The sequence below is a fragment of the Coregonus clupeaformis genome, chromosome 40, assembly GCF_020615455.1.
Source record: "Coregonus clupeaformis isolate EN_2021a chromosome 40, ASM2061545v1, whole genome shotgun sequence".
Lineage (NCBI taxonomy): Eukaryota > Metazoa > Chordata > Actinopteri > Salmoniformes > Salmonidae > Coregonus > Coregonus clupeaformis.
Genome location: NC_059231.1, coordinates 18579557 through 18593260, shown reverse-complemented (window position 1 = coordinate 18593260; position 13704 = coordinate 18579557). Strand labels below are relative to the sequence as shown.

Sequence of the window (13704 nt, the reverse complement as noted above, 5' to 3'; positions counted from 1 at the left end):
AAAGGCGATAACATAACCAAACCTTTCTCACAGATTTGGATGTGTCTTAACAGCTCAGAATATGGGAATGGTTAAATAATTATGAGAGAAAAAAAGAGATTGTATACAAAAAACATGTTTTGTTGTTTTGTTCTTTGTTTTTATTTAATTATTAGTCAAATAATACTCACATCACTGGCGATCGTCTGCATCTGCTTAGCCAACTCCACGTTCATGGCATCAGCAAGCACAGTGTAATGGTGTTGGATCTTCCTGTAGCCAGCAAAGGTCTGCACTGTGGAGGAGTGTTTGGCATGTGTAAGACTCATCATGTCAACTGGGGAGTGGTACTTCAGCTTGGACTTGTGGTAGTCCTTCTTGTAGTTCTTGTCACTCTGCAACCTGGCAACCTCCATGTAGTGCACCAGCAAGGGGTCGTCCTGAAGAGTGCGGCAGCCGACTTGTTTTCCCCTATTCATCTGGTGACTCAGCTTGTACTTGTACTGTGTAAATAAACAACAACAGTTTATTATTCCAAGGACGAATATTTAGGTTTGATGAAGAAGAAGAAGAAGATTACTTTATTGTACACAAGGTCCAATGGAAATTCAACTTCCGCTTTATCCCAACCCCTCCGATAGATATGCATACATATACAGAGGTTGGAGGTTGGGGCAGATTGTAAAATGGTTTTAAAGCATTTTATTGTTGGTCTGAGTCACTCACATCACTGGCGATTTTGGTGCCCTGCTTGGCAGCCTGGATGGCGATGGCATCAACCTTCAGGTCGTAACCCTTCTTATACATCTCCACCAGACCTGCTTTGTAGGTTTTCTGGAATGGAGGAGAGACAATTTACAAAAATATGACCAAAAAGAACATTTGCTAAATAATTCAAATTCCAATACATATTTCAAAGTTATATTGCAAAAGCATGATGCATTACAAAGAGGAATATGTTGATGCTAACTTACATATTTGAAAAAGGTAGCCTTACCTGACTCATGTTGATAGCATTAGCCTTGGCCAGGATAATCTCAGGGGCATCTGGCATCACATGGACTGTGAGCTTGTCCTTGTGCCATTGTTTGGTGTATTCTTGCTGCAATCAAAATGATTCACCAATCAATTAACCTAGACTATCATTACGAGACGCAACATTAGAAACAAACTGTGATAACAGCTTTATTTTTCACAAATGTACACATCTAGTCTGAGCGTACCTTGTTCATGATCTTGTTGTTGTCAGTGGCCAGAACCATGTCCATGGAGTCCATCAGCTTCTTGAACTGGAATGTAGAGGGGTGTGTACGGTACTTTTGTTCACTCTGGATGTCCCCGCCAACCTTTGCAAGCTCCACTGGCAATGAGCCAATAGGAATCCATCCTGTTCCTCTCACAGAGTTGTTCCAGTCAGACTTGTATTCATACTACAAAAAGACATTAGGGTTGATAAAAGGTTGATGAGCAAAGCAATAATAGGAGTGACAACAATTTACAATGGATCACCAATGTTTACTATGTTTAGTTGGCAATATGTTACTATGTAACTGCTGTCACACTGCTGAACTCACATCACTGGAACTGGCATTCATGGTGCGAGCCAACGCAAGGTTCATGGAGTCAGCGGTAAGAGTGTAATGGTGTTGGATCTTCCTGTAGCCAGCAAAGGTCTGCACTGCGGAGGCCTGCTTAGCATGTGTAAGACTCATCATGTCAACTGGGGAGTGGTACTTCAGCTTGGACTTGTGGTAGTCCTTCTTGTAGTTCTTGTCACTCTGCAACCTGGCAACCTCCATGTAGTGCACCAGCAAGGGGTCGTCCTGAAGATTGCGGCAGCCGATTTGTTTGCCTCTTCCCTTCTCGTACGCCAGCTTGTAATTGTACTGAAAAAGTATACAGGTATTTAGTCAATTACAGAAGCAGCATCTGATCAACGCATTAATTCTATACACAGTTGATAGCTGATTAAAGTTAAAGGAAACAGGATCTACGCAGCAAGCAAACACAGAAATTAAATTATTTTCCACTTACGTTACTGGCAATGGTAGTGCCTTTCTTGGCAGAGAGAATGGCGATGGCATCAGGTTTGAGGTCGTAGCCCTTTTTATACAAGTCCTCCAGACCGGCTTTGTAGAGTTTCTGAAAAGGTATATAGACGCAGCTTAGAAACAGAGCCCAAAAATGACTATTAAATGCAGGGTCCCCACTGTTAAATTACAGTTAGAATTTCTGTGACTTTAAAATACTTTTGAAAGTAGTTTTGATTCTATAGATTATTATTAAAATGACAATAACTAGTTAGAAAGGGGCAACGAGTATGTCGTCAAGTACAGTATTAGTTAGTAGTGATATTGGAAGATGTCACTTGATGATCATACCTGACTCATGTTGATGGCATTAGCCTTGGCCAGGATAATCTCAGGGGCATCTGGCATCACATGGACTGTGAGCTTGTCTTTGTGCCATTGTTTGGTGTATTCTTGCTGCAATGTAATTGGCACAAACACAGATTAATAATAACATTAGGACAAACGAGAAAACATCACATTTTAAACTATGTGTTTTTAATTTCAAATATGGCATTATGGTTTATAGTGTACCTTGTTCATGATCTTGTTGTTGTCAGTGGCCAGGACCATGTCCATGGAGTCCATCAGCTTCTTGAACTGGAATGTAGAGGGGTGTGTACGGTACTTTTGTTCACTCTGGATGTCCCCGCCAACCTTTGCAAGCTCCACCGGCAATGAGCCAATAGGAATCCATCCTGTTCCTCTCACAGAGTTGTTCCAGTCAGACTTGTACTCATACTGGGGAATGAACCAAAGGCAAATTAATGAAGTATTTGATACCCGAAAGCGTGTTAACAGAAAACGCCCCTAGTACTAGGCCGAAGTCACATAAACAGTACTCACATCACTGGAACTGGCATTCATGGTGCGAGCCAACGCAAGGTTCATGGAGTCAGCGGTAAGAGTGTAATGGTGTTGGATCTTCCTGTAGCCAGCAAAGGTCTGCGCTGCGGAGGCCTGCTTAGCATGTACAAGACTCATCATGTCAACTGGGGAGTGGTACTTCAGCTTGGACTTGTGGTAGTCCTTCTTGTAGTTCTGCTCACTCTGCATCTTAGCCACCTCCATGTAGTGCACCAGCAAGGGGTCGTCCTGAAGATTGCGGCAGCCGATTTGTTTGCCTCTTCCCTTCACATAGTCTTTCTTGTACTGGATCTGAAAGGAAGAAGTAAAAGAGTAATCAGACGTGACACTATTCAACGTAGCAACATTGTTGTAGAATACATACTGTATAGCTCTTTCTGTTGTCCTGGGCCCAGTTTTTCAAAAGTGATCTATCTGGATTTTGTCTATCGAATAGGATTAAATGCATAGAAATACAATTAATAGAATGGGAGTCCCTATTCAAGTCAGTGGTATTGTTAACAAGCACGCCCCCATAAAGAAAATGAGAATTAAAAACAGGTTCAGCTACTGGTTCGACCGTGATCTGGCAGAGTTACTTCACATCAAGAACATAATTTGGCAAAAGGCTTGGCACTCAAATACTCAGGCTGACTGGCTGTTGTTCAGGCAAATGAGAAATAAGTGCACTCATGCTATCCGGAAGGCCAAAGTTAGTTACTTTAAGAAGCAGTTCTCTCACTGGGTCTAACCATAAGAAGTTCTGGAAAACGGTGAAAGATCTGGAGAATAAGACCTGGAGACGAGTATGAAAATATCTGCACACACTACTGTAAGTTGCTCTGGATAACTGCGTCTGCTAAATAACTAGAAGGCAAATGTAAACCCTCCTCACAGCTGCCCATGTCCCTTAATGTTGATGATGTGGTTGTTACTGACAAGAAGTGTAAGGCTGAGCTCTTTAATCACCACTTCATTAAGTCAGGATTCCTATTTGACTCAGCCACGCCTCATTGCCCGTCCTCATCTCCCAGCCTTTATAATGCGACTAGCCTTGATGCTCCTCCCTCTTTTTCCCCTGCCCCGCTACACAGTTTCTCCCTGCAGGTGGTCACTGAGTCTGAGGTGCTAAAGGAGCTTCTTAAACTTGACCCCAAAAAAACATTTGGGTCAGATGGTTTAGATCCTTTCTTCTTTAACGTTGCAGCCCCTATCATCACCAAGCCTGTCTCTGACCTTTTTAACCTGTCTCACTCTCTCCTCTCTGGGGAGGTTCCCAGTGCTTGGAAGGCAGACACGGTGCGTCCTTTATTTAAAGGGGGAGATCAAGCTGATCCAATTTCTATCTTACCCTGTTAATCAAAAGTGTTGGAAAAACTTGTCAATAATCAACTGGCTGGCTTTCTTGATGTCTATAGTATTCTCTCTGTAATGCAATCTGGTTTCCGCTTAGGTTATGGATGTGTCACTGCAACCTTAAAGGTCCTAAATGATGTCACCACTGCCCTTGAATCTAAGCAATGGTGTGCTGCTATTTTTATTGACTTGGCCAAAGCCTTTGATACAGTAGACCATTCCATTCTTGTGGGTCGGCTAAGGAGTTTTGGTGTCTCTGAGGGGTCTTAGCACTGGTTAGCTAACTACATCTCTCAAAGAGTGCAATGTGTAAAGTCAGAACATCTGCTGTCTCAGCCACTGCCTGTGATGTGTATTTTTAATAGACTATTAGGTGAAACTGAGTTAATCATCAACATATAGTTAACATTCTTTATGGCTAACTGAATTGGGTCATTTCACTGTGTGTGTGGGTAAAAGAGGGAAGCTGACCCAGGGTCAAATTGCTTGCTCTTACTTAGATCCATGGTTGTCTTATCATATCAGAGACTGAAACTGGCTTGGGCCTTTTGTTTCTATCTTCAAACACAGTGAAAAGAGCCGGGGTTGAACAGAGTTTAAACTAAACATGAGTGTTTTTGCAAGATAAGGATTGATTGATTGTAGTACTCTGAACTTAATGAAAGTCGAATTTAGCCGCCCTCAGAGTCAAAGGAAGTGGGTGGAGCAATAAAAGAGTGGGAAACTGAAGAGGGCACTCCTGAGTGGCGCAGTGGTCTAAGGCACTGCATCGCAGTGCTAACTGTGCCACTAGAGATCCTGGTTCGAATCCAGGCTCTGACGAAGCTGGCCGCGACCGGGAGACTCATGGGCGGCGCACAATTGGCCCAGCGTCGTCCAGGGTAGGGGAGGGAATGGCCGGCAGGGATGTAGCTCAGTTGATAGAGCATGGCGTTTGCAACGGCAGGGTTGTGGGTTCGATTCCCACGGGGGGCCAGTATTAAAAAATATGTATTCACTAAATGTAAGTCGCTCTGGATAAGAGCGTCTGCTAAATGACTAAAATGTAGATGTAAATATAAGATGGAGGGAGAGAGTAAGAGGGGGTTCCAATCTGCAGATTGACCTGGCTTTGTTGAATTAAAAATAAAGTCATTCTTGATGCAACGAAAACTCTGTAAGACCTTTGATTTTTAATAAAGTATAGTGGTTATTTTCCACAACACCTGTCACCAAGGGAGTACCCCAAGGCTTGATCCTAGGCCCCACGCTCTTCTCAATTTACAATTTACATAGCTCAGGCAGTAGGAATCTCTCTCATCCATTTATATGCAGATGATACAGTTCTGCCAAGTTGTTCTGCGGGAGTTAGTCGAGGGAGGCCCCGCTCTCTCGCTTCCCCAGATGTTTGGTTAATTTCATTCCGATCACTTTTGCATTATTGTAGCCTTTTCTGTAGCCTGTCAACTATGTGTCTGTCTATCCCTGTTCTCTCCTCTCTGCACAGGCCATACAAACGCTTCACACCGCGTGGCTGCTACCACTCTAATCTGGTGGTCCCTGCGCGCACGACCCACGTGGAGTTCCAGGCTCCGGCAGCCAGTTCATCTCAGCCTATGCTACCCTCCAGTCTCTCAACTTCTTGGCGCTGGATTAACACAGAAAACACTGCTACTCCTACTGCTCTTTCCTCGTCTGATCATGTGTTCTCGCATACCCTGAGAGCATCTGGTCAGCGCGGCGGTGGCACAGGAATCCTCATCTCTCCCAAGTGGACATTCTCTCTTTTCCCCCTGACCCATCTGTCTATCTCCTCATTTGAATTCCATGTTGTCACAGTCACTAGCCCATTCAAGCTTAACATCCTTGTCATTTATCGCCCTCCAGGTTCCCTTGGAGAGTTCATCAATGAGCTTGACGCCTTGATAAGTTCCTTTCCTGAGGATGGTTCACCCCTCACAGTTCTGGGTGACTTTAACCTGCCGACGTCTGCCTTCGACTCATTTCTCTCTGCCTCCTTCTTTCCACTCCTTTCCTCTTTTAACCTCACCCTCTCACCGTCCCCCCCTACTCACAAGGCAGGCAATACGCTTGACCTCATCTTTACTAGATGCTGTTCTTCTACTAATCTCACTGCAACTCCCCTCCAAGTCTCCGACCACTACTTTGTATCCTTTTCTCTCTCGCTTCCCTCCAACACTACTCACTCTGCCCCTACTCAGATGGTAATGCGCCGTCGCAACCTTCGCTGTCTCTCTCCCGCTACTCTCTCCTCTTCCATCCTATCATCTCTTCCCTCTGCTAAATCCTTCTCCCTCCGGTCTCCTGATTCTGCCTCCTCGACCCTCCTCTCCTCCCTTTCTGCATCTTTTGACTCTCTATGTCCCCTATCCTCCCGGGCGGGTCGGTCCTCCCCTCCTGCTCCGTGGCTTGATGACTCATTGCGAGCTCACAGAACAGGGCTCCGGGCAGCCGGAAATGGAGAAAAACTAGACTCCCTGCGGACCTGTCATCTTTTCACTCCCTCCTCTCTACTTTTTCTTCCTCTGTTTCTGCTGCTAAAGCCACTTTCTAAATTTCAAGCCTCTGCCTCTAACCCTAGGAAGCTCTTTGCCACCTTCTCCTCCCTGCTGAATCCTCCTCCTCCTCCCCCTCCCTCCTCCCTCTCTGTGGATGACTTCGTCAACCATTTTGAAAAGAAGGTTGACGACATCCGATCCTCATTTAATAAGTCTAATGACACCGCAGGTCCTGCTCACACTGCCCTACCCTATGCTTTGACTTCTTTCTCCCCTCTCTCTCCAGATGAAATCTTGCGACTTGTGACGGCCAGCCGCCCAACAACCTGCCCGCTTGACCCTATCCCCTCCTCTCTTCTCCAGACCATTTCCGGAGACCTTCTCCCTTACCTCACCTCGCTCATCAACTCATCCTTGACCGCTGGCAATGTTCCTTCCGTCTTCAAGAGGGCGAGAGTTGCACCCCTCCTCAAAAAACCTACACTCGATCCCTCCGATGTCAACAACTACAGACCAGTATCCCTTCTTTCTTTTCTCTCCAAAACTATTGAGCGTGCCGTCTCTAGCCAACTCTCCTGCTATCTCTCTCAGAATGACCTTCTTGATCCTAACCAGTCAGGTTTCAAGACTGGTCATTCAACTGAGACTGCTCTTCTCTGTGTCACGGAGGCTCTCCGCACTGCCAAAGCTAACTATCTCTCCTCTGCTCTTATCCTTCTAGACCTATCTGCTGCCTTTGATACTGTGAACCATCAGATCCTCCTCTCCACCCTCTCCGAGTTGGGCATCTCCGGTGCTGCTCACTCTTGGATTGCGTCCTACCTGACAGGTCGCTCCTACCAGGTGGCGTGGCGAGAATCTGTCTCCGCACCACATGCTCTCACCCCTGGTGTCCCCCAGGGCTCAGTTCTAGGCCCTCTCCTATTCTCTCTATACACCAAGTCACTTGGCTCTGTCATATCCTCACATGGTCTCTCCTATCATTGCTACGCAGACAACACACAATTCATTTTCTCCTTTCCCCCTTCTGATAACCAGGTGGTGAATCGCATCTCTGCATGTCTGGCAGACATATCAGTGTGGATGTCGGATCACCACCTCAAGCTGAACCTTGGCAAGACGGAGCTGCTCTTCCTCGCAGGGAAGGACTGCCCGCTCCATGATCTCGCCATCACAGTTGACAACTCCATTGTGTCCTCCTCCCAGATTGCAAAGAACCTTGGCTTGACCCTGGACAACACCCTGTCGTTCTCTGCTAACATCAAAGCGGTGACCCAATCCTGCAGGTTCATGCTCTACAACATTCGCAGAGTATGACTCTACCTTACACAGAAAGCGGCACAGGTCCTAATCCAGGTACTTGTCATCTCCCGTCTGGATTACTGCAACTCGCTGTTGGCTGGGCTCCCTGCCTGTGCCATTAAACCCCTGCAACTTATCCAGAACGCTGCAGCCCGTCTGGTGTTCAACCTTCCCAAGTTCTCTCACGTCACCCCACTCCTCCGCACACTCCACTGGCTTCCAGTTAAAGCTCGCATCTACTACAAAACCATGGTGCTTGCCTACGGAGCTGTGAGGGGAACGGCACCTCCTTACCTTCAGGCTCTGATCAGACCTTACACCCAAACGATGGCACTACGTTCATCCACCTCTGGCTTGCTAGTCCCCCTACCTCTACGGAAGCACAGTTCCCGCTTAGCCCAGTCAAAGCTATTCGCTGCTCTGGCACCCCAATGGTTGAACAAGCTCCCCCACGACGCCAGGACACTCGTTACCTGTATTAATGGCACCTGTTTGAACTTGTTATCAGTATAAAAGACACCTGTCCACAACCTCAAACAGTCACACTCCAAACTCCACTATGGCCAAGACCAAAGAGCTGTCAAAGGACACCAGAAACAAAATTGTAGACCTGCACCAGGCTGGGAAGACTGAATCTGCAATAGGTAAGCAGCTTGGTTTGAAGAAATCAACTGTGGGAGCAATTATTAGGAAATGGAAGACATACAAGACCACTGATAATCTCCCTCGATCTGGGGCTCCACGCAAGATCTCACCCCGTGGGGTCAAAATGATCACAAGAACGGTGAGCAAAAATCCCAGAACCACACGGGGGGACCTAGTGAATGACCTGCAGAGAGCTGGGACCAAAGTAACAAAGCCTACCATCAGTAACACACTACGCCGCCAGGGACTCAAATCCTGCAGTGCCAGACGTGTCCCCCTGCTTAAGCCAGTACATGTCCAGGCCCGTCTGAAGTTTGCTAGAGTGCATTTGGATGATCCAGAAGAGGATTGGGAGAATGTCATATGGTCAGATGAAACCAAAATAGAACTATTTGGTAAAAACTCAACTCGTCGTGTTTGGAGGACAAAGAATGCTGAGTTGCATCCAAAGAACACCATACCTACTGTGAAGCATGGGGCTGTTTTTCTGCAAAGGGACCAAGACGACTGATCCGTGTAAAGGAAAGAATGAATGGGGCCATGTATCGTGAGATTTTTAGTGAAAACCTCCTTCCATCAGCAAGGGCATTGAAGATGAAACGTGGCTGGGTCTTTCAGCATGACAATGATCCCAAACACACCGCCCGGGCAACGAAGGAGTGGCTTCGTAAGAAGCATTTCAAGGTCCTGGAGTGGCCTAGCCAGTCTCCAGATCTCAACCCCATAGAAAATCTTCGGAGGGAGTTGAAAGTCCGTGTTGCCCAGCGACAGCCCCAAAACATCACTGCTCTAGAGGAGATCTGCATGGAGGAATGGGCCAAAATACCAGCAACAGTGTGTGAAAACCTTGTGAAGACTTACAGAAAACGTTTGACCTGTGTCATTGCCAACAAAGGGTATATAACAAAGTATTGAGAAACTTTTGTTATTGACCAAATACTTATTTTCCACCATAATTTGCAAACAAATTCATTAAAAATCCTACAATGTGATTTTCTGGATTTTTTTTCCTCATTTTGTCTGTCATAGTTGATGTGTACCTATGATGAAAATTACAGGCCTCTCTCATCTTTTTAAGTGGGAGAACTTGCACAATTGGTGGCTGACTAAATACTTTTTTTCCCCACTGTATACCCGTCGCAAGACCCACTGGTTGATGCTTATTTATAAAACCCTCTTCGGCCTCACTCTCCCCTATCTGAGATACCTACTGCAACCCTCATCCTCCACATACAACACCCATTCTGTAAGTCACATTCTGTTAAAGGTCCCCAAAGCACAGACATCCCTGGGTCGTTCCTCTTTTCGGTTCGCTGCAGCTAACGACTGGAACGAGCTGCAAAAAACACTCAAACTGGACAGTTTTAGGTCCAACTCTACATTCAAAGACTCAATCATGGACACTCTTACTGACACTTGTGGTTGCTTCGCGTGATATATTGTTGTCTCTACCTTTTTGCCCTTTGTGCCTAACAATGTGTGTACCATGTTTGTGCTGCTACCATGTTGTGCTGCTGCCATGTTGTGTTGCTACCGTGTTGTTGTCATGTTGTGTTGCTACCATGTTGTGTTGTGTTGTTGCCACGCAGTGTTGTTGTCTCTCTTTATGTAGTGTTGTGGTGTCTCTCTTGTCGTGATGTGTGTTTTTTATCCCAGCCCCCGTCGCCACAGGAGGCCTTTTGCCTCTTGGTAGGCCGTCATTGTAAATAAGAATTTGTTTTTAATTGACTTGCCTAGTTAAATAAAGGTTAAAAAAATTTATTTAAATAATAATAATGATTTGTCCGTGCTATTCATTGTATTTCTATGCATTTAATCCTATCCGATAGGTGGAATCCAGTTAGATAACTTTAGAAAAACTGGTTAATTGTGTCCTTACATCACTGGCAATATGTCTGCCGTGCTTAGCATGGATGACAGAGATAGCATCTGGCCTGATGTCGTATCCTTTGGCGATATCTTCCACCCACTTGTGCTTGTAGTGAGACTAGGAGAAAACAAAGAAACCACAGTCAAACACAGCCAAACATCACAATACTTGTACTTGCACATCTTTAAAATGTAAGAGAAATTGAGACTGTGTGTGTGTGTTTGTGTGTGTGTATGTGTGTGTGTCTGCGTGTGTCTGTGTGTGTGTGCGTGTGTGTGTCTGTGTGGCTGTGTGTGTGTGTGTGTGTACTGACCTCGCTCATGGTCTGAGCGTTGTACTTGGCCTGGAGGAACTGGGGGCTGTCTGCAGGCAGGTTGTACGTGTGCTTGAACTTCTCGCCAGATGCTCTGTATGAAGCCTGCAAAGAGAGACAGAACCAGGTAATCACATTCAACATCCATATTACGGAATAAAAACTCACATTTGTATGTAAACTCAATAAATGTATGACTCTTGAAAGACTAGTCCTTAGTGGGCTAAAGTAGATCCTAATAAACAATAAACAAAGTTAGTTTTTCTTACATCATCAAGTAGCTTGGTATTGGTCATGGCAAGGGCCATGTTCATCTGGCCAGTCAGACTGGTGAACTTCAGGGTGCTGGGGTGCACACGGTAGCTTTGCTCATCTAGGGCTGCCTTGGCTGTCTTAGCCAACTCCACCTGCATAGAGCCAATAGGAACCCAGCCAGAACCCCTGTACATGTTGTTGTAGTCGGACGTGTAGGCGTTCTGTGGAGACACACAGGGAAACATGAAATGTATCCCAACAGGTATTAGGACAGGTATCAGGACAGGTGTTAGGACAGGTATCAGGACAGGAATCAGGACAGGACAGGTATTGGGACAGGACAGGTCAGGTATCAGGACAGGTATAAGGACAGGCATCAGGATAGGTGTCAGGACAGGTATCAGGACAGGTATCAGGACAGTATCAGGAGAGGAATCAGGAGAGGTATCAGGACAGGGCAGGCATCAGGACAGGTATAATGACAGATATCAGGACAGGAAAGGTATCAGGACAGGACAGGTATTAGGACAGGTATCAGGTCAGCTTTCAGGACAGGACAGGTATCAGGAGAGGTATCAGGAGAGGTATCAGGAGAGGTATCAGATCAGGTATCAGGACAGGACAGGTATCAGGACAGGTATCAGGAAAGGGCAGGTATCAGGACAGGTATCAGGACAGGTATCAGGACAGGACAGGTATCAGGACAGGTATATCAGGACAGGAAAGGTATCAGGACAGGTATCAGGACAGGACAGGTATCAGGACAGATATCAGGACAGGAAAGGTATCAGGACAGGTATCAGGACAGGTATCAGGACAGGTTAGATATCAGGACAGGGAAGGTATAAGGACAGGTGTCAGGACAGGTATCAGGACAGGACAGGTATCAGGACAAGTATCAGGACATGTATCAAGACAGGTTTCAGGACAGGTATCAGAACAGGGCAGGTATCAGAAAAGGGCAGGTATCAGGACAGGGATCAGAACAGGGCAGGTATCAGAACAGGGCAGGTATCAGAACAGGGCAGGTATCAGGACAGGTTTCAGAACAGGCCAGGTATCAGAACAGGGCAGGTATCAGAACAGGGCAGGTATCAGGACAGGTATCAGAACAGGGCAGGTATCAGAACAGGACAGGTATCAAGACAGGTTTCAGGACAGGACAGGTATCATGACAGGTATCAGGACAAGTATCAGGGCAGGTATTGAAATGAACTCACGTTGCTCTGGATCTCCATCATTGTGCGAGCCAGCTGAACAGGCATAGCCTCAGGCAGAAGAGTGTAGTTGTGAAGGCTCTTCCTGTAGCCAGCATAGGTCTGCGCTGCGGAGGCCTGCTTAGCATGTACAAGACTCATCATGTCAACTGGGGAGTGGTACTTCAGCTTGGACTTGTTGTAGTCCTTCTTGTAGTTCTGCTCACTCTGCATCTTAGCCACCTCCATGTAGTGCACCAGCAAGGGGTCGTCCTTAACATTGCGGAAGCCGACATGTTTGCCTCTTCCCTTCTCGTACGCCAGTTTGTACTTGTACTGTACAGGAAATACAATGATTAATGTAAATACCACGAATAGCATGTCATTATTATGGTCAATTATGATCAATAAACCCAAATACGGATTTCCACGTACATCGCTGGCAATATTAGTGCAGGCCCTGGCAGCGGTGATGGGGATGGCGTCTGCCTTCACCTGGTGTCCTTTCAGAATGTCTTGACGGTGAGCGTACGTGTAATAGTTCTGTGATGAGGAGAAAGAGAAATAAACACATTACTTACAGTCAATTCATGCACATTGGTCAATGAATATGTGTATATTAACTGTATTTAAAAGCATTCAAAATGATATACACTCTCAGTAACCAGTTTATTAGGTACACCACCCTGTTCACCAAAATCGTTCGCTCCTACAGACAATGTACGATAATGTCTAGGGTTATCCGAGAATGGTGCGACAAACAAAAAACATCCAGTCAGCCGCAGTCCTGTGGGCAAAAACTGCTTGTTGATGAGAGCTCGAAGGAGAATGGCAAGAATCGTGCAAGCTAACAGGCGGGCCACAAACAGGCAAATAACGGCGCAGTACAACAGTGGTGTGCAGAACGGCATCTCGGAACGCACAACTCATCGGTCCTTGTCACGGATGGGCTATTGCAGCAGACGACCACACCAGGTTCCACTCCTATCAGCTAAATACAATAAGAAACAGCTCCAGTGGGCACCAATACTGGACATTTGATGAGTGGAAAAACATTGCCTGGTCCGACGAATCCCGGTTCCTGTTGCATCATGCTGATGGCAGAGTCAGGATTTGGAGTAAGCATCGGTACAGGCTGGTGGCGGTGGAGTAATGGTGTGGGGAATGTTTTCCTGGCACACGTTAGGTCCCTTGATACCAATTGAGCAACATTTGAACGCCACACCTTGTAGAATCCATGCCCTGAAGAATTCAAGCTGTTCTGGAGGCAATGAGAGGTACGACCTAGTACTAGATTGGTGTACCTAATAAACTGGTCACTGAGTGTATGTGTAAAATAGCATTCAATGGACTGTATGGACTGTGAAATGTACAT

At 46.0% G+C, this 13704-nt stretch overlaps 1 protein-coding gene across 11 annotated transcripts in view; it reads right to left on the bottom strand.

Moving 5' to 3' along the window:
• LOC121555165 (nebulin) overlaps positions 1–13704 on the bottom strand; it is a 101817-nt gene that overhangs the window by 66508 nt on the left and 21605 nt on the right. For 10 of the 11 annotated variants that reach the window (XM_041868977.1, XM_041868980.1, XM_041868982.1 and 7 more), the window contains 14 exons: positions 12765–12872; positions 12354–12665; positions 11148–11354; positions 10879–10983; positions 10575–10682; positions 2895–3206; positions 2583–2789; positions 2361–2465; positions 2014–2121; positions 1554–1865; positions 1203–1409; positions 977–1081; positions 706–813; positions 171–482 (listed from right to left, as the gene is read on the bottom strand). In XM_041868977.1, the coding sequence (XP_041724911.1) occupies positions 171–482; positions 706–813; positions 977–1081; positions 1203–1409; positions 1554–1865; positions 2014–2121; positions 2361–2465; positions 2583–2789; positions 2895–3206; positions 10575–10682; positions 10879–10983; positions 11148–11354; positions 12354–12665; positions 12765–12872 (2616 nt within the window). The remainder of the gene's footprint in view (positions 1–170; positions 483–705; positions 814–976; positions 1082–1202; positions 1410–1553; positions 1866–2013; positions 2122–2360; positions 2466–2582; positions 2790–2894; positions 3207–10574; positions 10683–10878; positions 10984–11147; positions 11355–12353; positions 12666–12764; positions 12873–13704) is intronic. The other variant, XM_041868988.1, reaches the window with a different exon arrangement.